Below are 22,740 nucleotides of genomic sequence, written 5' to 3' on the forward strand. Positions count from 1 at the left end.
CTGCTCCAAGCCCTGCAGCCTTACAAGAATTCTTGGTTTCTCATCTCATGTTGTGCTCTGCAGCCCTAAAGAAAACATCACATTAGCTTTGCTGCAGAAAAAAATCACTGCTACCCTTGGTGTGCTAGCAGAAAATAATTGAGAGGCACTTGAAATAAAGAGTTAAATCTATTACAAAAACATGTCCCATGTCCCAATCCCTCTTAAATGAACTTCAGCTATCCTTACCTATTTTTTCCTTCTCAGGCTTTTTTAATATAAAAAAATAATGTGTTTTAAAAAAAATAAAATACAGTCAGCTAGCACAGCAGGAGCTACATTCTGATTAGAAAAATTTTGCTTTGTTGGGGTGCAGATTTGGGGGTGGGAGCAAATGAAGCAAATAAATGGTATTAATCTTTTAAACCTGAGAGTTTTAACTACTGCATTAAAAATTTGGCAGTAGTCTCTTCTAATCCCAAAGCCCAAGTAGAGAATATTATCCAGCAGGCTGCATTCCCACAGTTGACACCTCCCTAAAGCTTTGTGTCATGTGTGCCAGTTTTATCAGCTACCTGGAGGACTAAAAGAGAATTCACTCACTAATTCCCAACCTCAGAGCAATCTTGCTCTGTTCCTTGAATGGCAGGGTGAATAGGGCACTATCTTTAGAAAGCCTTTGCTTATTCAGTTACACCACCTTGCTTTGCTACCAGCCCTGAGTCCAAACCGTATTAGAGAGTAGAAGCAGCAAAAAGCATTCACTGGTGGTCTAATTCTGCTCTCCCTGCCTTGCCCTGAGGTGTGACTGCCTCTGATGTTGACCATGAAAGCTGATGAGCAGTTCACAAAGGCGTGATAAAACACTGCAGGTCAAGACATGAGGAAAAAGTCAATATCCAAGTAAGTCTGCAGGAACAATGCAGAATCAGAGTAAAAACAACATAATTGGGACACAGCCACAAATGAGGATTAGCACGAGACAACATCAGTGACAATGAATGATGAGGATTCCCAGTTGCATGTCTTATACCAAAAATATCTCCACAAGTAACAACCTGCTCCTAGAAGAGAAAGCTCAGTGCTAAAATGCTGGAAGTGCCATTCCACATGAAATCTTAGGTCCACAAAGTGCATGCAGTACGTGTCGATAGCAGTAGCCAGTGTCATACCCTGCTGCAGTGCATTTCCCACACCCAAGCAAATGATTCTATATAAGGAAAAGAGTTTCACTTTACTTCTGAACTTAAAAGGAAAAAGAACTGGAACCTTCTGTGATAGGCACACAGTGATTGGCTCAGTGCCAGGACAGGAGCACCTGTTGGACCCTCTAGCTGCTCCTCAGAAATGTAGCTAGTTTTTATTGGGCAGCAAGCCAAATTATCCCTCCTTGATTGCTGTATTCTTAAGAACGAGCTCAGAGGTGCTCAGGGGCTTTTTGGGGTGTCTTAGCCAGTGCTGGAGGTTTCTCTGCACTGTGCCCGGCTTTTGTTTTGTTTTTGTGTCATTTGTTATTTTCTCATTTATTAAAACCTTTTGCTTTACAAAACACACCCAAGGAGCCGTCTCGCAATTATTCTAAGCCTTTCTGAAAAGTGCTGGACACCCTCAGAGCTTGTTACATCTTCGTGAGGCTCATTACAGGCTGGCCACATGTAAGATTGTATCAATACCCCGTGGTGAAAGGACAGCAAACCTTGCTGCAAGAGGGAATTGATGGAGTTTAGTAGAACATCTGATGCAGCCAGAATAAACAGGCAAAATATCAGACACAGAATATTTTTCATGTCAAAAAACTAGTCTGTTACAAACCAGTTTTATCAGTAGTTTACTAACTTTGCTTCGTTTACACACTAATACCACTACAGACACAACAACACTATTAACTACAATTTGCTCTAGTACATTTTGGGAATATGTGCTTCTGTACCTCCCTACGTCTCATCTTCATTTCTGGGCATTAGCCTTGAAACAGGATGTTTCTTATTCAGAGTGAAAGACTCGTCATGCTGCCTTGTCAATGGCCACTGTGCAGCACAATCTCCTCAAAACCATGCTGAACTAACTTCCTGGTCCTCCACCAGAGAGATTAGGAAATATCATCCAGTTAAAAACAGATGTTGACAGATTTTGTATAATTAATATTGATGTTCAATGACTCCAGATCTCCTGCTCCTTTGTGAGTTCATCCATAAATGCAATATGGGGTCTGCAAGGAACATGATAACTGTCCTTTGATCCTGTCCTCTTTCGAGTTACAAAATAAGATTTCATATTAAGATTTGGGGCAAGGCACAAACTGCTTGGAGTTTTGGTGTAGCACAATATACTGAATGCATTATTTTTCCAAGTCACAGCTTCCCTTCTGGATTCTGACAGGGCAAGACTGACACACCGGATAAACCAGGGAAGAAATTACATCATATGCAATCTGTTACTTTCTCTTATTTTTTTTTCTTTTTAAGACACCTGAAGCAGATAAAAAAGCAGAGAGGGGGGGGCAGATCCCCACTGGGTATAAGCTGGCATAGCTCTGCTATAGTCACTGAGTAAAATGAGTCAATATATTGATACCTACTGAGAAGTTATCCTGTGTACCTTAAATATTAGAGTCAACGTGAAGGAAAAGGGAAAGGGGATTTCACCTCATCTGTTCAGCTCCTCAGCCTAATGAATGTATAAGTTCCCTAATGAGCACACACACACACACACACACACACACACACACACACACACACACATACACACTTGCTAAAATAAGCCTGGCTGAGTCAGAGAGGCACTGTGGGACCCATCTGCCCCTGCTGATCAACCTCCTCCTCCCATCCACCCACCTTCTGCCCCAGAATACACACCTTGCTCTGCTGCCACACTTCTGTGTCAGGCACAAAGCAGAAGAAATAAAAATAATAGCCTAGGCAGGATTCCAAAAGTCAATTATCTACCTGCTTTTTTAATTTACAAGGTAATTGGTCTACATTCTGCTGTTACTGGTATCAATGCAAACCTGGGAGATTGCAGTTAAAGACAGCAGAAAAGACCTAGGATGAGAACCAAGCACTCTCCTGCTGTATCTGAACTTAAAGCATAATTTGGAAGTGTGTAGTATGCATTCTTGCTTCTTTTTGTGCATGCTGTACTAGTTCATGAACACATTATTAAACTTCAGAACTTTACATCATAAATGAATTTCAATCCAGAAGATTGCTCATACAGAAGTGTCCAAAAATTTGATTTAGAGGAAACCACAACTGAGAGGCTGTTGGATTATGAGAAAAGTCTTATGGTATTTAAACATATAACAGCCCAGAAACAGACACTGCTGGATATATGTATGAAGGTCCCTTACACTTTTTGTATAGCTCTTTCTCTCTTAACTGCAGGAGCCAGTTAAAAAGATGATTTACATGCTCTGAAAGGCTGGGATTTGCAGCCTGGAAAGAGAAATGAAGAACAGCAGCAGCAGTGTCCTTTTCAGATCCCAGCACAAACCATACACCATAGGCAGGACCTATGCTTTGCCTCCCACTGCAGAGTGAAGCTTTCCAAATCACATCCATTAGACTCAGTACTTCCCTCATATCTCTCTCCAGCACTGGAGACTGGAGAACCTTAGAGAATTCTCAGCTGTGTGATGCAGCAACAAAATTAATCCAGTTTTGGTCTCCCCTGAAAACTCCTGGCATGGATGTGGCTATTTCTAAAAACAAAGGTGAGTGTGGTCAACAGCCTTTGGGGACTTCTGCTGGATTGGGAACATTTAATACCAGACATTCTGGGCAAAGGATAAAATACTTCCATATTACGTGTCAGGAATAAACACAAGGTGATTCAACTCAATCAACTCAATGCCTTCTTGTTCCTGTCGCACCTGTTAATGCTACTGACTGTCATCCAGGGATTTGCTTCTCTAGGACGAGCAATTTTCCAGTGCAAGGGAAGTTCATCACCATTAGATATGAAGGACTATCCCATCCCTCCTCATCTCCAGTCTCTGTTTCCTTTGGCAGTGTTCTGGTGTTGATTTTCTTAGATAATACAGTTACTTCAATGTTTTAAAACTAAAGAATTCTTAAATAGAAAAGTGGTATTTTAAAACTAAAGTATTTTACTTTTCAACATTTTTTCATTTTTACAACATTTTAAATGCTAATTCTATTATCAAAAATTTTATTGGAACTATTATCAAAATGGTTATAAAGGGGTTATATAGTAAACTCCCTTAGAATGTAAAACCCAAATCTATTTTGAACCTTGTGAACAGAAAAAGCATCAAAACCTCTATATTGAAAGAGTAAGTTGAGAAACATTATCCAGCCCAGCTCTTTAGTAGATCAGGCATTTAACTCACTCCTTGCTGCACTCTCTCTCTCCTCTCTTCTCCACACTGAAATGTAAGAAATACAAGCACTGAAATGAAGATGCCATTCATTTCCTTTCAACACAACAGACTGAATTTTCCATAGTCTACCATCCTACCTACAAACCTAGCAAGCAATGTTTCTAGGGGGCTAGATATTCACTTACCCACAATTTCATGTTAAAAATATGAACTGTACAGGTTAAGGACATTCTGAATGAACTGCTTTACTCTTGCTTTGCAAGAAGAGACACAGAATGCTAAGTGGTCCTGACCACATGCGTACATGCACACACCAGTGGTAGTTGCTTAGGTCTCCAGAGCTACTTAGGCTGTAAAAAAAAAAAAAAGATCAATGAATAGGAATTAGGGATCCAACCTGCCTTTTGCCGCTAAAATGCCAGTGCTAGTGAATAGTTGCATATGAAATCAAAAACAAAAATGGGAAGGTAGAAAAGAAAATCCTTTTTTGAGACATGAATTATGATCTTTTTAAAGAGTAATGGTGCACAGATTTCCCTCTTGTTTAAATGCTGTCTGGGAGCACAGCCTTACAGAGGTTCAGGGTAACAGCTAAAAGGGTTGTCACGTTAAATGGAGCCAATGATGGCTAAATCTCAATCCCCAGTTCATCATTTGCTCTCACCAGCCTGGTAAAGCTGAGCATCCGAAATCTCCAGGACAGTTGTGCTAATGAAATAAGCAAAAAAAGTCAAGTGAGATATTATCTGAGTCTGCTTGATGAGATTGCAGTTTGCAGACAACCCTGGCTTATCTGAGATGATGAACTATCGTGGATAAACAGAATGCATCAAGTCTGTTTCCCCAAGACCTTGACTTGCTGGTGGTAGGGGAATATGAATAACTTCTAGGCAGCTCAATATAGATTAAGTGAGGAACAGGATAAGATCATGGTGTTAACGAATATGCCCTTTAAAAATATCACCAAATACCTAGTCCAATAACCACACAGTGCAAAGCATTATGCTTCTGGTATACATTACTTTAGGGCAGGTAAATTAAGGTTAAAGTCAAGGACTCTAAATGTAGTATGTAGTTGCAAACATACATAAGATTTTCTATGTATGACCTTACAATAGTACCCAACTTTTACATGATCAAAAGCTACTATCCATCTGAAAATTCCTTGCAAAGCTGCATCACTATAACAATTCTGACACAGAAGAGGAAACTGCAGTATTGGCTAGGATTATAAAACCAGAATATGCAATATACAGAAAAAGGTTCTCAGATCCTGCTCTCCTCTGGATTCACAAACACTATGTAGCAGTGATGTTAGCAAGAAACACTAAGGTAAGAAAGACTGAGAAATCTTGCAAAATGAAGACAGAATGCTGTCCTACACACCTGTGATCTCATCAAAATTATATATTCTGTTTGATAACTTCCACTGAGAAACAAATTTTAAAACGTCTAGTTTAGGCAGGCAAATCAATAATAAGTAGAGACATGCAAGGAGTATTCATTTATGCAAATGTAGCTGCATTATAGATGTCTGAACAAGTTATTGTAATACACTGCATTAATGTACCAGATTGTTTATCCTAAACAATGTATTGCCTAAACAGTGACTTGTTTGGGCTTTAAATTTATTTAGCTTTAAAAACCCCAAAAATACGGGTACCCAGAAGTGATGGTGGAATTGAGCCACAGCTCCAGCTCGCTCAAGTGGCAGGTTACAGACCAAATTTCCTGGCACAGAAATACTGCAGAAGTTCACTATGAAATCTTTTCATAAGAGAATCAATAACAAGCCCACAACTACAGCTGGGTTTGGAAAAACCTACAGCACTGGGTTATTACACAGTGGCAGTTAAAATAATACCATGACCTTAAAACTGATGTATGACATTGCTCCATGTCTTTGAATGCTTTTTGTCAGAATTTCACTGGCAGCAATTTCAATTAAAAAATTCCTCTTCAATTAAAATCCCAGATACAAAGTCATAATACAACACACATTTGGCTTTAAGCCTAAAACTCTACAAAGAAACATGCTTTAGAATACTCATTTCCAGAGCCCTAGTCACCTACAGCTAAAGTCCAGAAATTTTTCTCATTCCCCCTGCTGTTTAAGCCACAGTGTATCAAGTACAATAGAAATAACAGCAACTATTTTGGGAGCTTTCTAAATGGATTAATGCTCGGGTAACCCAGCCTTTCGGAATGGTTCTAATGGCATAGATGTGAGTTTTTGTTTGCATTTCTGTACAAATCATTTTATGACTAGCATTGCTTGAGAATTTTCCACTGAAGGGTAATTCATCAGAAGTAAACTATTTTTAGGGATTGTTCTGTATTCAGTTTCAAACAAGTTTAGGTATTTAACAATAAGCTTTCAAGTTCCATTAAAAACATGGGTTTTGTTTGGAAAGCTTAATAAATAAATACTTCAGAAAGTTTAAAAATGTGATGTTTTTATACCCATAATGATTAATAGTTATAAATGAGCAAGATTTGCCTTTAGCAGACCAACCAGTATAGAAGGAAAAAATTCAAAACATAAGGAACATAAACCCTATTCAGATCTAAAAACGTAGCAACAGCTTTCAAAACTACATGCATGTTTATTTCAATAGCTCTGAATTTAACACTGTAATTTAATAAATTAGTCAATTTGAGGCAAGACTTCTGTTACCTGTAGATCCACAGGGAGTGGTGCTAGCAATGGTAATAGGTTCTCTCCCTCGGTTGAACAGAGGGAGAACTAATTATTTCCTATAGGATATGAAGAGTTCAGAGGCAGCGGGACATAGGAAGAAATATAACATACAGTAAATCATTATTGCTATCCTCAGCCCTTGACTTTTAGCAGTTACAAATTTTAGTTTCTCAGATCTTTATTTGAAACTGTTTTGAAGGACTCCCTTGAGGATCAAGGCTAATAGGTTAGAGTGGTTATTTGTGAAAAATGTTCTCCCTCTGTTAAATGGATGCTTCTATTTGCTGAGTGTCTGTGTGAGTTTGCCATGGTACATGGCAAGATTCTGTTTTCCCCAACTTTGGTTCCATGAGGACCTGTGCAAGCACTGGATCACTCTGCAACACTGATTAACAGGTTGGACCATACATGTATTAAATCCAGGGCTCTGGACTATTTACTGTGAGTGATGTTTTAACTATGGTGACTACAGAAACCAGGCAGTCTGTGCTTGGTTTCAATAAATGAATTTTGTTTCTGGGGATGAATTTGGCAAGATTGTTGCAGTAGTCTGAGAGTACAGCCATTGTAGGGAAGGAATGAGTTTTGGGAGAACATCTTTTAATTATATTCATTTTCTTGTGGAAGTTTAATGTTTTCCTGTTTAAATTCCTGCATATGTTGTTAAGCCATAAGCAGATGTATACAATGGGTGTGTTTGTACACAGAAAAAGGGTTGTATTAATGTTATTTTGCATCAGGTTCTTGGATGTTTCATATGAAGGTATGACCAATCTCTCTCAAGCAGTAACTGTTTAAAGAAGTTACTTAGACTGAGCTCCTCCGGATTCTTTGGAATAGCCAGTTCAACATTTCCAGCATTTTAGGGTTTTGTCCATATGGAAAAATATAAAAAATCTTGAGTAAAATAGATGGGACAGCTATTCATTCTCTGTACCCTACTCTACTCACATCATACATTACAACAACAAATGGAAGTCCTTTCTGCCCAGGTCATAAGTTCCCTGGAATCCCTTTTCTGTGGCTGACTCTGCCAACTGCTAGGCAGATACAAGAGATCAATATTTTCATCTGAAGTTGGCACAATGTACAGCCGAGGCTGAAACTGGGATACTCAGGTCAGAGCTACTTCATTAGATAGGCAGGTACAGACTGTGACAGCAGGGAACTGACGTGACCTGTAGCCAGCTGAGAGCACAGGGCCAGCACAACAGACTCTTCTTGATGCTAAATGTCTTCTGGTTTGTAATGGCAAAAGTAAGAGCAGGCTGATTGTATCTTCCAAAACGAAGAAAATATGCAAGCATTTCAACTCCCCATTACAACCTGGGAGTTTAGAATATGCAGAGGTCAAGCTCTGTTTTGTCCAGAGTGACAGCAGAAGGCAGGGCTAAACCATGACTCATATCCACAAGCTGTTGTTTCCATATTCCTTTCTTAGACTACTCTGTCTCTTTCCTGTGGGATACTCTCATGTGAAAGCTGCTCTCTGGGAGATTTACATTAGTTTAGATGAAAACACTGAATAGAAAGGATTTATTTCTATGCACCATGGACTGCAACTGAAACAGTGGAGTACATGGCAGCTACTGTTTGACACTGGACACAACAGGCTTAATGTCACAGTTTGGAGGCAGAAGAGAAAACATTTCTGGCAGCATTTAACATGGCTGAGGTTATTATTACTAGACACAAATGCAAACAAAAACAGCTTTTCTGTAAAGCAATGTGCAGTTTCTCTCACACACACACATCATACTTCTATCTCCTCAGAAATCCATTATGTGGGTTGCTGTTAGGAAGAGAAAGAGGTACAATGCTGTAATTCATGTGCAGCAAGCCAAATATTTAAGGAAGATATGGACAAGCACTCTACCAACAATCTATCCATAAACCATTTTTTTTTAAAGAAAAAAAGTAAGTATTTTAGACATATTAGACTAAAAAGTACATGGATGGATTAATCATGACAGTCAAGACTTCCTGGTAGTGCCAAACTAATTATTCAGGTGCCTCCCTTCCCTGTGTACATATTTCAGCAAAAAAATCCTAGACAGAAACACAACCATGCCACCATGCAAGAGCAACATGGAAAGTGCACTGAATTGGATGCCACCAGTGCCAGGTTGTATTGTCAGCTTTGACTTTGTGCACAGCCACATTCAGATAACCTAAATTCTATTAACCTCCAAAGCCTTTTAGGTGCTTTCAATTAGGCACCCTGATAACCTGGACTGAAGTGCCAGAAAGCAGTAAACCCTGGAATTTGAGCAGAACTCAGGCTGTTTAAATGTGGCAACAGTTTCTGACTCAGCAAACTGCTTTGCCTCTCCATGTCCCATTTTCTCATCTTAGAATAAGAAATACAAAAACTGGTTGCTTGCCCTCTATCAGTGCTGTGATGGTCTAAGAAGCTGCACAAAATGCTTTGAGATGGCAATTTAAAAATAGCTAAGGAAAAAGTTACTAAAAGACTTACTAAGACAGAATGGCATGTGAAATATAATAACCATGACAAAACTGCAACGAGTCTCCTTCTCAGTTATTTACAGCATAAGGTGATCACCATTTGTGAGGTCAAGGAAAAAAAAATTCAACCCTCCCTTGGGATATACAATTAAACATATCAAAGAGGTTATTTGCGTCCATCTGTAGCATCTGGCATTGGCCACAGTCAAGAGACAGAATACCAGACCAGATGGAGCAGTGTATACAGAAATACTTACAATCTTCTGTGATTAATTTCTTCCTTCAGGTTGGATGTGTCTCTTCAAATTGTGTATCAACATCTAACCAAAATTGGTGCTGACATATCATTGATTGTACTGTGAGTTTACCTGCAGCTCAGCATTCTGGGACAGTTTAGTCCCTTGCTTACCTCAACTCTAAAGTGGGATTTCTCTATCAATGAATTTCTACATTCACTCACACATTTTCCAAGCCTTGTCCTCAGAGATTACTGACAGAGTCCATGACTCAACTGTAATTTGAACCAAAAATCTTTTTAAGTTCCTGAATCTTTGCTACTGTAAGACTGTAGCCTACAAAACTATAGACTAAAAGACTCCAAATGATTTTCCAACAGTACAGTCTTTTCCATGCACCTATAGAGCCTAGGTTTGCATGGCAGGATCCTAAAACTTTTCCAGATATTCTTTTGGAATGACTGCACCATTTCTTTGTGATTCATGCAAAGACATGCAAAGCAAGGGTGAAGTAAAAACAGGAAAGGTAACAAAAGTCTTGTCTTTTACAACAGTAACCCACTGTCTATTTCTTTGTTTGAGGACCATGGAGGTAAGAATAATCAATTATTTTTAATTGTTATTTTATTTCTAAATAATTTATAAATAATTAGAAATTATTAGCACTGCAGTATAAAATAATGACACTGTATTATTATAACACATCAGGAAATTTGTTGCCATATTTTAAACTACTTGACTAACTAGGACTTCTGTAAACATCGTCAAGTTCAGCTACACGAACGCCAGGGACTGAATCATGCTCTAGGTTATAGAAAAGGGTTGCTATTGAATGGTTGCTCAGGCAGTGAAACGGGATAAGAGAAAGAGCTCCTGCAGATATGACTGATTTCTCTCTAGATAGTATGTAGAGGGAAATACTCTCCATACACAGTCCCTAGCCCTTTCCTGAATCTGAACTCAGCTTCCTCAGGGACATGAATTAAGCATCATCCCAAACCTCAGTAGAAATCTAAAAACCAGACACTGCTTCTGAAGAGAAGCAAGTTTCCCTGAGGAGAAATACTGCACATATCCCTATGTACACACGGAGGGGTGCCCTGGCGAAAAATGCCCACTATTCAGACACTGCATTTGAACAAACTGCTCCTCTTAGTCTCTTGTTGTGTAACAGAGGAGCACAGACAGGGCAAGCACACACCCCGAGGGGCCACTGCTGATTGCCACACAGCCCTGCCTTTACCTGGGCCTGTCCTAGTGACCTTCTTAGCAACACACATAAAGCACTGCACAGCTCCCCTCTTGCCAAGCAGCAGCAGAATCCACCCTTGCTCCCTCCATAAAAACAAATGTGTCTTGAAGTCTTTAGGTAATAAGTTAAATTTACTAATGTCTTGTTCTAGATATTGACAGTAAGACTTTCAAAAAGACATGGTGAAAAAATGACAATAAAAATGAAAGGTAAATATGTGATTCAATCATCACAGTAACAGGACTTATAAAACATACGGAATACTCTGCAATCTAGATCCAAGGTCAAAAAAGTGTATGGCTAAAAGACCACTGTACATTGAACATCAGCAACTTGGAATTCTGGTGGATAAGATGCATATCCCATAGCCACATTCAGAGCACTTGAAATTCCTCAGCTCAGATGAAGAGGAGCCAACAGGGCAGCCCCCTTGCTAAGCTCTGATACTGCTCCCTTCTGTCCTGTTTATTTAGTGTATTTTTTCCTCCAGCTTTGAATTGCCTGTCTCTTTCCTTGAGAATTACTTGTGTCTTTAATGGCTCTTCTAATGCTTCCCTCCTTTACTTCTGATCAAAGAGAAAGAAAGAATGGGAACAAATTTACACGTCAGCTTAATTTCCATCTTCCTCCTCTTTTCTCCCTCCCCTCTTCTTTCCCTTGATTGCTGAAATCACCTCAATAATTTTGTTCACAATTTTTGGTAAAATGAATTGATTGAACAGTTGCAGACAAAATCTAACTTGTGACAGAAGCAGAAGACAGCCAACAAGGACAATGAAAGTAGAGGCTGGGGTATACCGTCAGCTTTTGGGTCACTGGCCTAAAACATCCCCTCAGATTTCGAAAACGAGTGAAGAGAAATTCATGTCCACAATGCTCCTTGAAGCAGTAAATGAAGCCAGCACCAGCAGTAGAAACTGCTCTCCCAAAGAAAGGACTGAAACAAAGCACTGCATCTAACCACAGAGCCCAGGCATTTCCCATGTTTCTGACAATGTATTCTTAGGATGAGAATCAGTATTTTTTTGCAGAACTGCCCCCCTAAAAAGGCACCCATCCTGCTCAGGACTTCTTTCAAAGACAGTACCAGGAGCCATACCACTGGGATGTTCCCTAAATTCCAAGGACCAAATATACTGGCTGATGTCTGAAGATACCTTTCCAGAATGTTGGGAAAGAAAAGTAACAATATTATTCTTCATACATGTTATGTCAGGATCTAACAAGATTTTAAAACACCATCGTATTTTTGCACTACAGCATAAAGAAACTGAATTGCCGCACGATGTATGATTCACCATCCAGTATATCAAGGTAAGCCAGGAGCAGATCTACAGAAAATGTTTGGGGGTCCTTGTCTTCAGTTCTGTTCCATGCTGCTGCTGAGAAAAAACCTCTTCAGTGCTGCTCATTACCACCTGGAATATGGCTTTGATGACATTAATGGCACAATTTCTCACCAACGAATGCACAAAAGGCTCAGGTTTTGACCATTTTTAAAACAGTTATCAAGTATTAATTAGACCAGTAGGGGAGGCTACTCATTTTGTCAGTGTATATATCCTAATGATTGGGCCAGGAAAAGTAGCCAAGTATATGGCTTGTTAAATAGAAATTAACCTGTCTGGAATAACAATTACCTGAATTGAAATAAGCTTGATACACACTACTGGCAGGATTTGCCACCCTGCAGAATTTGCCACCTTGATATTTGGTTACAAGATATATTCTTTTTATACTAAGCGAATACACATCAGTGCTGAAGGACAGGCACCCACATCACTTTATTCTGTTCCAGCCTACTGCAATCCTGGCATGCTCAGAGCGCCTAGTGCCAGAAAAATAAGTTAAAAGGTAAATAGATGTTTGTAGGGCACAGACACCTTTTGTCTCCAGATTCACCATGGGGAAAAAAAAAAAAAGTTTGAAAAGAGGGTTAGTAAGAATTCTTTGCTCTGTTTCTGTTCTTCAAGCCTCTATAAGGTGCTGAATACATTTCTCAAGGAAAATTAATTTCTTTGTCTTTTCCTTGCCTCTAATGAACTGCCTCTGAATGCATGATGGGACAGGAAGGAGAGCAGGCTCTACGGTGAGATAATAAAAAGTGAAAAGGCATTCAAAGCCATCAGTATCTTCCAAACTTACACTGACAGAAATATGCTGGACTGTAGACAGGGGAGTAAGATCAGGGAAATGTAGAATATCTTTGGCATTCATTACTAAACGACAAAGAACAGATGACATTGGGGGAGCAGAGGTCATCCTACAGAGACATTACACAAGCACATGGCTAGATGTAGGCCACATAAACTGAGGATCACTCTAGGTCCAATCCAGGCCACCAGCATTCCTAAACATTACACTCAGTGAACAACAAACTCTCCTGTGAAAGCACAGAACATCATAATTATCAGCAGCATAATCAGAATGTGAAAAAAGCTGAGATGAGCTACCATTAGGCAAGTAAATCAAGAACAAATAAAGGAAAGAGAAAAATGTCAGGTTTCCACCTACTGTTTCCACTTTCATTTCACCAAATACTAAAAGATCCACAGGGCTTGTAAGTAAGAAAACATTCCTATATAACTGCAAGCCCCAAGAGCCTTCGGAGTAAAACTGTCTCAGATGATCACCATAACTCAGGAAGTTACAAAAGGTGAAGGCTTTAATGCAATTAACACAGGAATTCCTAAGCATTAAATCCAGCAGTGAGAATTTTTCCAGAGTAGAAGTCAAGTACAGACCTTGGCAGAACCCATTTTCCATGTGTAGTCCAGTCAATGCAACAAATAAAATTAATCAGGTCTTTCTTTTTTTCTCTTTTGCTTTTTTTCTGGTTTGTTTTGTTGTTTTGGTTTTTTTTTTAATACTCTTCTTTGGGAACACTTAAATTTCTTCAACAATTCCAGGTCTATAGTATCTGTTACGTGTTCTCTCCCTTAACCAGCCTGTAGCTGACTTCCCAACGCTACTCGGGGAATTTCATACTCTGCTGCTTTGTCCTCATGTTCATGGTTGAAGTCTTCATCAGAAAAGGAGGACTTTTGTGCACTGAAACATTGGTAGCTGAGACAGTAAACACACAGAACCAGCTAGACAGAAATATTTCCAGACATCACTCCTGTAAAGTCTGCACTGGCTGGAGTTATTAAAGCAAACTGGCTGGAGCAGGAGCAGCAGGCTGCTGTAACTGCAGGATCCAGCCATGACAGAAAGTCATGAAAACCCTCACTGGGCAGTGCAGCAGATGAGCAAGGAAACAAAGGGTTCACCAAACATGTCCAGAAAAACAGTTCTTGTCATGCAGCACAACATTAAAGATCTAACTTTTGGAAAAAAAATCTAAACTTCACCTTCCCACCTCTACCAGTAATTTGATCTGAATAATGTAGATTAATAATCTTCCAATAATTTGACCCGATTAATATGCTGAATTTATTCTAAATCAAGTTCCAAGGATAGCACAGAAACGGATTCTCTCTGAAGTTATTAAATAGAGCCTGGGCTGCTGACTAAACTGATGGTAGATGGTACTCCCTTCCTGAGCTCTCTGGAAAACAAAGTCTTCCCTCATTCTTTACTGTGTGGTATTCATGGAATAAGTAAAAGGTCTTTTTTTAGCAATACTTTTACATCTTTCTGATTCATTCCCCCTGTCCCTTGATCTTCTGTAGACACAAGACCCTCTGCAGATTGTAAAATACTTCCCCCTCTTTTGCCCTCCATCATCAAGAATGCAAAAAGATGAAAGATGCCGAATTAAGATAAAGTAAAACATTGCACTGGATCAATTTAGTAATGTTCTTTATCAGCCCCACTATTCATGCTTCACAACCACTACAGCTCACACTAACTTCATTTTCATCTTAATACACCATACAGAAAAGCAGCCTAAATATACATCCCCAGATATAAAGCGTATAATCGGTAAACTACAGGAACAGGCAGATCATTTCCATTAGTTTCTTATGTAGCAAAAACCACAATTTACACCCAAGGCTTATAATTATATTCAAATTCTAAAAGACAGTTTCAGAAGTACTTTAAATTCATAGTTTGGGAGAAAGTCACTCGGGATATAAGTAGTTGTTTTAATGTGCAAAAACAACACACACACACAATGCAAGAGAAGGAATATGCAAGAGTGGTGAGAGAGCCATGGTGAATCACAGGTCCCTGGCTCCAGCAGCTCCCTGGAGTTTGGCACAGCCAGCACTCTCCCAAAATTCTCTCCTGCTCCTTCAGAAACACCAGTGCTGGGATTTGGCACTAGAGCCTGTCCAGGCTTTAAAGCTATAAGGGAAAACACTATTAGGACCTATGTTCAGAATTTGAAGGTGTCTTGCTTGTCCTTCAAGAAGAGATACAAGCAGACTGCTCTTTTAAGGCTCTCTGACATCTAAAGCCCAAGAGGACTACTGGGGTTTCATTCATTTCTATGGCTCCCTGCCAGGGATCTCAAAGCACACAGATGCACCAGAACAGCTCGCTTCACCTAGGTGAAAAAATTATTTTTCTCTCCATTTCACAGATGAAGAAAACAAGTCAGAAAGTAAAGTAATGTCTTGTCAAGGTGATACAACAAATCAGAGCCATTGGCCAACTGCATGTTGTCTTGTGTACAGAGGTTATGCAGAAGACATGAAAACCATCCTTTTATATTTTTTTTTTGCTAGTATAAATGACCTTTTGTAGTTATCAAAGACCACTAGGACAGCAAGTCAAAAAAAAACAAAAACAAAAACAAAAACAAAAACAAAAAAACCAAACAAAACAAAACAAAAAAAAAAACACCAAACCAACCAACCAAACAACCAACAACACAAAAAAGAAACCACCACAAGGCAGCCAATCAGCACAGGACTGTCATCCTGGGCAACTACACAGAGAGCTGGTCTTCTCAAAGCACAGCATATGGAAAAGGAAAAACCAGAAGAATGGTCATCCTTTGTACTTTGCAGACAAAACTTACACTCTTTGCACTTATAAGCTCCAGTTCTTTATTCAGTTACCTCCAGTGCAGCAAACCATGGAACTTCCCCACCACTAGCTAGAGATTATTCTTCTTGTCAGAATTGCCACATTACATGACCTAGGTGCATTTTCCTCCTTCTAGTGAGATGTGCAAGGGAATTTGGAGCTCCCAACAGCACAGTATATAATAACCCAGTGGCTGTCATAACAGTGTTCAAGCGTATATTTTTATGCCATGGCAAAAGAAGAGAAAGAAAAAGAAAACAACAAGAAAAACTAGCCAAAATTATTAAGGAAAAAATATCTTCTATTTTTAAATGTATAAATATTATAAAAAGTAACAGTCCCATTTTGCAGTATTCTGACTACAAAAGTGATGTCACATAACCATATATTCCTTATAACATCAATGCCTATAGAATACATACAGTAGGATCCTTCATCTGTCTTTGAAATGTAGTCACCTCTGCAGCAGAATGTTGCTTGAAAAGTCAGGGCTGTATTACCCAAAAGCAGAAACAAGAAAGAAAAGAAACCTCTCTCCAGTCTAAATTGCAAAGGAAATACAAGAAGGAAGAAAGCCCTGATCTAATTCTGACTAGGAATAGCATTCCCCTTTTTGCCAAATGTGCTATGAGATACTGAGCAAGCACAAAGTAGCTTTCAGAGGAGGCTTTTTTACATGTCTTAAGAGACTATACCTTCAGCAGTATAGGTCTGAGCAACATTTCAAAGAGCACAGAGACATATATTAAATAAGAGCGACAGTGTTCAATTTTTAGTTTCTCATGTTCCAGATCTCATAATAACATTAGGATCTCCTAAGAACAAGTACCAGCTGAACAGACTTTAATATCAGTTTTGGAGATCAATGCAAACTATGCCTAGTTGGGAACAGTTAATACAGGGCACAGAATGAGAAGTCAAAGCACCTGATCAGAAATTGTTTCATAGAAATTCATGCAAAGGATAAATCAAATAGCAATCTCATTTTGAGGAAACAACCTTTGTACATACCTTTGTACATTCAATAGATGAACACAGATTTTTTCTGTGTTTAACTTCTGAAAACTGCACTTTCTCAGAAGAGCTACAAAGTCAGCACAGGGAGGAAAAAACTCAGCTATGATCACTCAAAACTCTAAGTGAGTGAGTTTAGATGTTTTTATTGCTGGATAGCCAGCTTGAGATAATTTAAGTAGATTTCCTTTAAAAATAATTAATCATTGTTAATATCTCTGAGGAACGGAATGTAAACATTCAGGCAACAGAGCAGCAGTACTATTTGCCAAAAAAACTAGGCTACATTGTTGATATGAGAATAAAGGCAAGCTACAGAAAGTAGACAGACTCCTAGCTTTTCACCTTTGCAGAACTTAATTGCAACCTTAATTCCAGCTCTGAGTGACATTCATTTTGCTGGATTGCTGACTGCTCCATACAGAGCGATTTTGTCCATTTTGTTAAAGCTACCAATCTGCTCAAAGTAATCTCCTGGCGAAGGAGGACCAGGAAAGGTCCTGCTTTGTACTGGGGAATGAATGGGCAGTGCCAAAGATGGGGAATTTGTCTCCTATGATAAAAGACAGGATTGCAAGAACATGGAATCTTGAGATGAGGAATAGGTCACATTGGAGGAGCAGCAAGGACATATGTATTTTAAAAAGGGTACATCACTAGAGCTGTGCGTGGCAGTGCTTCACACTGGTTTGGAGAATACTTGTGCATTTTACGGAGACACTCACTTGATTTGTCCAAGCATTCACTCTCATTTGCTGATTTTAAAGGAGATATAAGAGAAGGAAATGCTTCATATAAATAACAGAACAACTAAGAATTGATTCAGGCCTGAGAGTTACACTTAAAAGATCTGATGACTGCTCACTACCAGTCCTCACAACAGATCTACACTTCTTCCTATGATTAGTGCAACAGCCTGGGCTAGCCCAGGCCCCACAAAGTGGAAATGAAATGAAACCATCCCGTGCCCACCATTACTGCCATAGCTGCAGAGCAGTGCCTGCAGGCAGGGGCAATCTGCACAAGGCATCACACACCGCCTCTGTGCACCCCTGCTCCACAGCCATTAAGGACAGCCAGAGAACAAACAGCTAGAGGAGAAAAAGAGAAAGCAAATTAATTAATTCATCACTAAGACCAAGCATGCACAAATCCCTTCATTTTATCTGTCAACCAGAGGCACATATTATTCATCAGCTGAGGCAATGAGGATGTGGAAAGAGGGGCTGTGAAGTCACTGCTGCAGGCTCCGGTAAAGCAGCTGACCCAGCATTGCACTAAATAGCCCAGGGGAGACAGGAGGGTTCAGCACATGTGAACTTTCAATAAACACAGCCCCAACTTTCTTCCTCCCTCTGTTTCACAAGCCCCTAGTGAAACAAAAAGGAATCAAGGGTTTCCCTTTCTATTATTCAGGGATAAAGATTCTGCTAGTCAAGGAAGGTCCTCACACGGAAAAAAGATTTGTTCTTACTTGCTGAAGTCCCCTGCTGACAAGGAGGTAAACCTGTCAGAAAGACTTTCTCCTTGAGAAAATGCTCTGTGCCAAGTTCTGCATTTTCAGGTTGCAGCCCAACTACTGTAAAGCACCAGGTCGGTGATTTCAGAATTAACTCTCGTAACGCCACCACAGCAGCGACAGCCAGATCTGGATCTGGTCCTGCTCAGGGTAAGCCACAAGGTTTTCCATTCATTTTAAAGGAGCACTAGACACAGACTCCAAACAAGTGTTCACTGCTCATGAGACATTTATTTTTCCCCTGTGCTAGATATTGATTTGCTTCTTCAAACAGACTGAAGTCCACTGGGATGTAGGAGAAAAAAGGAAAATATGTTTAAATACACGACTGAGTCCCAGTGGTCAGCACTGTGGGGCTGGAAGACAACACAGCAGGGTGGCGATGATCCTGATCTGATTCCTTTCAAAACCTGTATTAACGTAGCCACCAAACAGGGCAGCCTGAGTTTCTTATTTCCCTTTAGGAAAAATAACCAAAATCCCAGGAAACACAGGGAGTGCACAGCCTCCTTGGAATCAGACTCCTCAACGCTGTTACAGATCCAAGTTCCAAGGGCCTCTGTTGTGCAACAGTGAAAGAACACACAAAAATAAACCATGCATGTTTCCAAGACCAGCTGTCTTTGTGGTCTCTTCTTCCTATCTCTCTAAGTTTCCTTCTGTCTTTCCACCCCATTCACCCCCTTATTCATGGCCAAAGGGGGTTTTTTATGACAGCTTTGCTACACAGCATGATGAGGAAAGAAAAAAACCCAACCAAACAAACAAACAAAAAACCCGCCCCTCAAAAAAATTAAACCCCCCCAAACAACTCACACTGACTTATGCACTAGCCCGAGCTCCCTGAGCTATTTCCCTTGATTCCTTTCTGCAATGGGGACACCGAAAAAAATGCCTGTTTCTCATTGAAGTTGATAACTGCTTTTGCTCCTGGCTCTTAAATGAGGCTTTGCTTGATTTTCAGGGAGATGGAAAAGCCATCAAGGAGAAAAGAGCTATCATTTCTTGACCAGGAAACACACTGTAGACTCTCACAGACTACTGCCTGACTTTTACAGCAAAGCCAAACACTATCACATTTTGTGACATCCTTCTCTTCTTTCCTCACAAGTGACCTACAAGTCAGACTTTGCCATCCCCTTTCATCACAGAACTAAGCTACAGAAGCTGGGCTGTTGAAAACCCTTTGAGGCATTGACTGGCTGATCCCTCGTATTTCTCACTTTAGCATAACAGAGAGACTCTCTCACATGGTCCTCAAGCATTGCTGCAAATAACAGAGCTCCTGCTGCTCATCATTAATAACCCATAACTGAGTTTCACATGGGTGGTGCTTAACAGATGGTCTTGATGTCTGGCATGGCATTGGTTCCCTTTCCATGAGGGGCCTGAATGTTTCTCTTGTATTTTAGGATGAATGTGAACTTTGGAGCAGAAGTGGGAGTTTGATAGGCTGAAAGGACAGTGCCACTTGTGTCTGCAGAAATGGCTGAACACCTCCCCCTCAACCTACTGCACCCACTGCCACTTCAGTCCTGAGTCCTCGCCTCTGCAGCACGGTGCTATTCTGCAGTGCCCTGGGCTCCCCCTCCCGCACTGCCAGAGCACCAACGACCTACCCTGCAGAGCTCCCTGTCACCCTCTCCCAATGCCCTCCAGCAGCTCTGCCAGAGCACCTCCTGCCAGCACAGCCCTGCTCTGCTGGTGCTCAGCTGTGACCTGCAGCATCTGCCTCCTGGCTGCGTTCCTGAGCCCTTTCCTTCTCCTGAGCGCCTTGACTCAGACCTGCAATACTGAGCTTCTTTGACAACTCTGCCAATGTACCTAGAGATTTCACTGGAGGTCCATTCATTGCTGTGCCATTTGAATCCTTCAGACTGCTCTGCTGGTCATCTGAGCACTTATCCAGGTTGCTCCAGGTTTCAATATCCGTGTAACCCTGCCATAGCCCTGCCAGCACATCCTCATCGTGCCAATCCTGCTGCAGCCAATGTCATGCGGCATTTCAACCAACTGTGCCAGAGCTCTTCCTTCCTTCCCTTCCCTCTTCTTCTAAGTGTTTCTATGCCTCATTTCTGATACTGGTTCTTCTTCCTCTGGCCCTCCACAAACGTGAACTTCTATTCACATGGATGGTGATGGAAGGCCAGATCTGAGACCCTGACCTGCAGCCCTGGAGAGAAATGGTCAGGCCTTGGCCTCCGAGCTGATATGACTGAAAAGAGAAGCTAAGGGATGAGGACAGAAGACAGGAGAAGTTGGAGATGAGGGAGAGCCCCCATGTCAGACAGGCCTAGGAGACTTGAGAGAGCTGGTAAGAGATGTGCAGGTCCACTGCTAAGCGTTGCTCAGCATTTCAGGGGCACGATGCCGGCCCTCTCCCTGTCTCTTGGCATCCCCCAGACACCCTCTTCCTCTTCTCCCAAGCTGCCAGAGTGAAAAGCTACTCCCTACTATTTCCTGCCCCAGGGTTTCCCAGGAAGACACTACCAGGTCCCAAGCAGGAAGCCAGGAGCAGGAATGAGACCTCGCCTTTTCCTCTGTACGCCCCTTTCTACCCTCACCCGGGCGGGGAGGAGCGGCGGCGGCGATTCCCCGGGCCCCGCTGGCCCTCCCGTAGCCGGGCGACCGGCGGGGAAGCCGCGCTGCTGCAATGACCGTATCGGCCGCCACAAGGCGGGGAGTTAGTGATCCCCCGTGGCAGGATCCCAGCGGGACGGGAGCGGATGCCCTTCCGCCGTCCCGGAGCTGTCGGCGCTGCCGTGTGACAGGAGCGACCCGAGCCCCCCGGCCCCGCGGGACACACCGGCCGGAGAAGGGGCTCCCGAGGCGGGGTGTGCTCGGCCCCGGGCTCTGCTGGGGAGGGGGGCCTGCAGGGTAATGGGGAGGGGAGCGAACGGCAGGAATACAGGGGCAGGGAGGACCCCCCTCCCCGCAGACACAGCATCGGCCCTGCTCCCCCTCCGCTGCTCCGACTGCTCTGCAAAAAGGTTAGAAAGAAACAAGAGCGGGAACCCACCGTGTCCTCCTCGCAGGGAGACAGGGGAGCGGTAGATAGAGATAGGCACAGAGTGGTGCTTGCTGCCGTGGAAGTGATGCTCGTACTGAGCCTGAGAAACAGACGAGGAAGAGGAGGCAGAAGAAGCCACGTTAGAGGAACTCCACACAGAGCTGACGATACATCCCCAAAAGAGGGAGCACATCCACAGGGTCCAGGCGGGGCGGCGTCCCGGGCAAATGCTGGGGTCTATTCTCAGGTGCATGGTCAAGGCACAAGACACCTACAGACGGGCAGTCTGAATTCCAGCCGGGGAGAGAGAACAGCGTTCATGATGCCAGGGGGCCCATGCTAGCAGAAAGGAGAGTCGCTTCCGAGGCTCTCGGGGGGTGCGCGTGTGCTCAGGAAAAGAGACAGAGTGTGTGCGGGAGAGCGAGCACGGAAGGGGAGGGATGGGGGAAGGTTGGGAACCACACGGAGACGAATAAGACGCGCCGTTTCCCAGGGCCGGTTCTAGTGTGGCAGGAAGCCCGCGGCCGTGCCGAGCCTCCGGGAGCGCGCAGGGGAGCCGCACATGTCCGACCGGGGTCCTGTCCGGGCTCCTCCAGGATCGCGGGCTCCTTCAGGACTTTTCCCTGCCTGCGATCGCTGTCTCTCACTTAGCTCAGAGGGACTATTAAAAACGAAAAAGAAGAAATAAGCCAGGGGACCCCAGGTAAATTTTTGATTTTTTTTTTTTTTTTTATCCCAATCCGGGGGGTTTCTCTTGCTTCTCCACTAGCAAGTGTTGCAATGCAGAACTGCCAGGACACGCACACGCGCACACACACAGACACACACACACAGAGCGATCGTTATCCTCCTTCCACCGAATCCGGGCGACCGAGGGCTCAAGCCGATTAACCCTGCGCAGCGGTGGGGCGCATGGCCAGGTGTTCCCGGGCAGGAGGGCTGGAGCAGCCGGGGCGGGCGGCGCGGTCCGGGCGCGGAGCGAGCGGGGCCGGGGCTGGGCGCGGGCGGCCGGCGCCAAGTGCGGGCAACTCCGCGGCGCAGGTGAAGCGCAGCCGGGGCGGCCGGGGAAGCGCCTCCGCCAATGGGCGAGCCGCATGCAAATGTCCCGGCGCCGGCGAGCCAATGGGGGCGGCGGCGGCGCTGCGCAGAGGGACTGGCTGGCTCCGGGGGGGAGGAGGCGGGGCCGGGGCGCGGCTCCGCCCCCGCCATTCATGCGCTCGTGCGGTCCCGCGCGCCCC

The 22,740-nt window shown here is 42.5% G+C and overlaps 1 protein-coding gene across 8 annotated transcripts in view; it reads right to left on the reverse strand.

Moving 5' to 3' along the window:
* The window catches only part of NRXN3 (neurexin 3), a gene marked incomplete at both ends in the record, with an annotated part of 894,319 nt that overhangs the window by 327,654 nt on the left and 543,925 nt on the right, over positions 1-22,740 (reverse strand). For 3 of the 8 annotated variants that reach the window (XM_083864475.1, XM_083864473.1, XM_083864474.1), the window contains one exon: positions 21,512-21,755. The exons of the other annotated variants lie outside the window; for them this stretch is intronic. In XM_083864475.1, the coding sequence (XP_083720601.1) occupies positions 21,512-21,755 (244 nt within the window). Of the gene's footprint in view, positions 1-21,511; positions 21,756-22,740 lie in introns of those variants that run through there. 8 annotated transcript variants of the gene reach the window in all.

Source organism: Zosterops lateralis (genome assembly GCF_965231275.1).
Source record: "Zosterops lateralis genome assembly, chromosome: 6".
NCBI lineage: Eukaryota > Metazoa > Chordata > Aves > Passeriformes > Zosteropidae > Zosterops > Zosterops lateralis.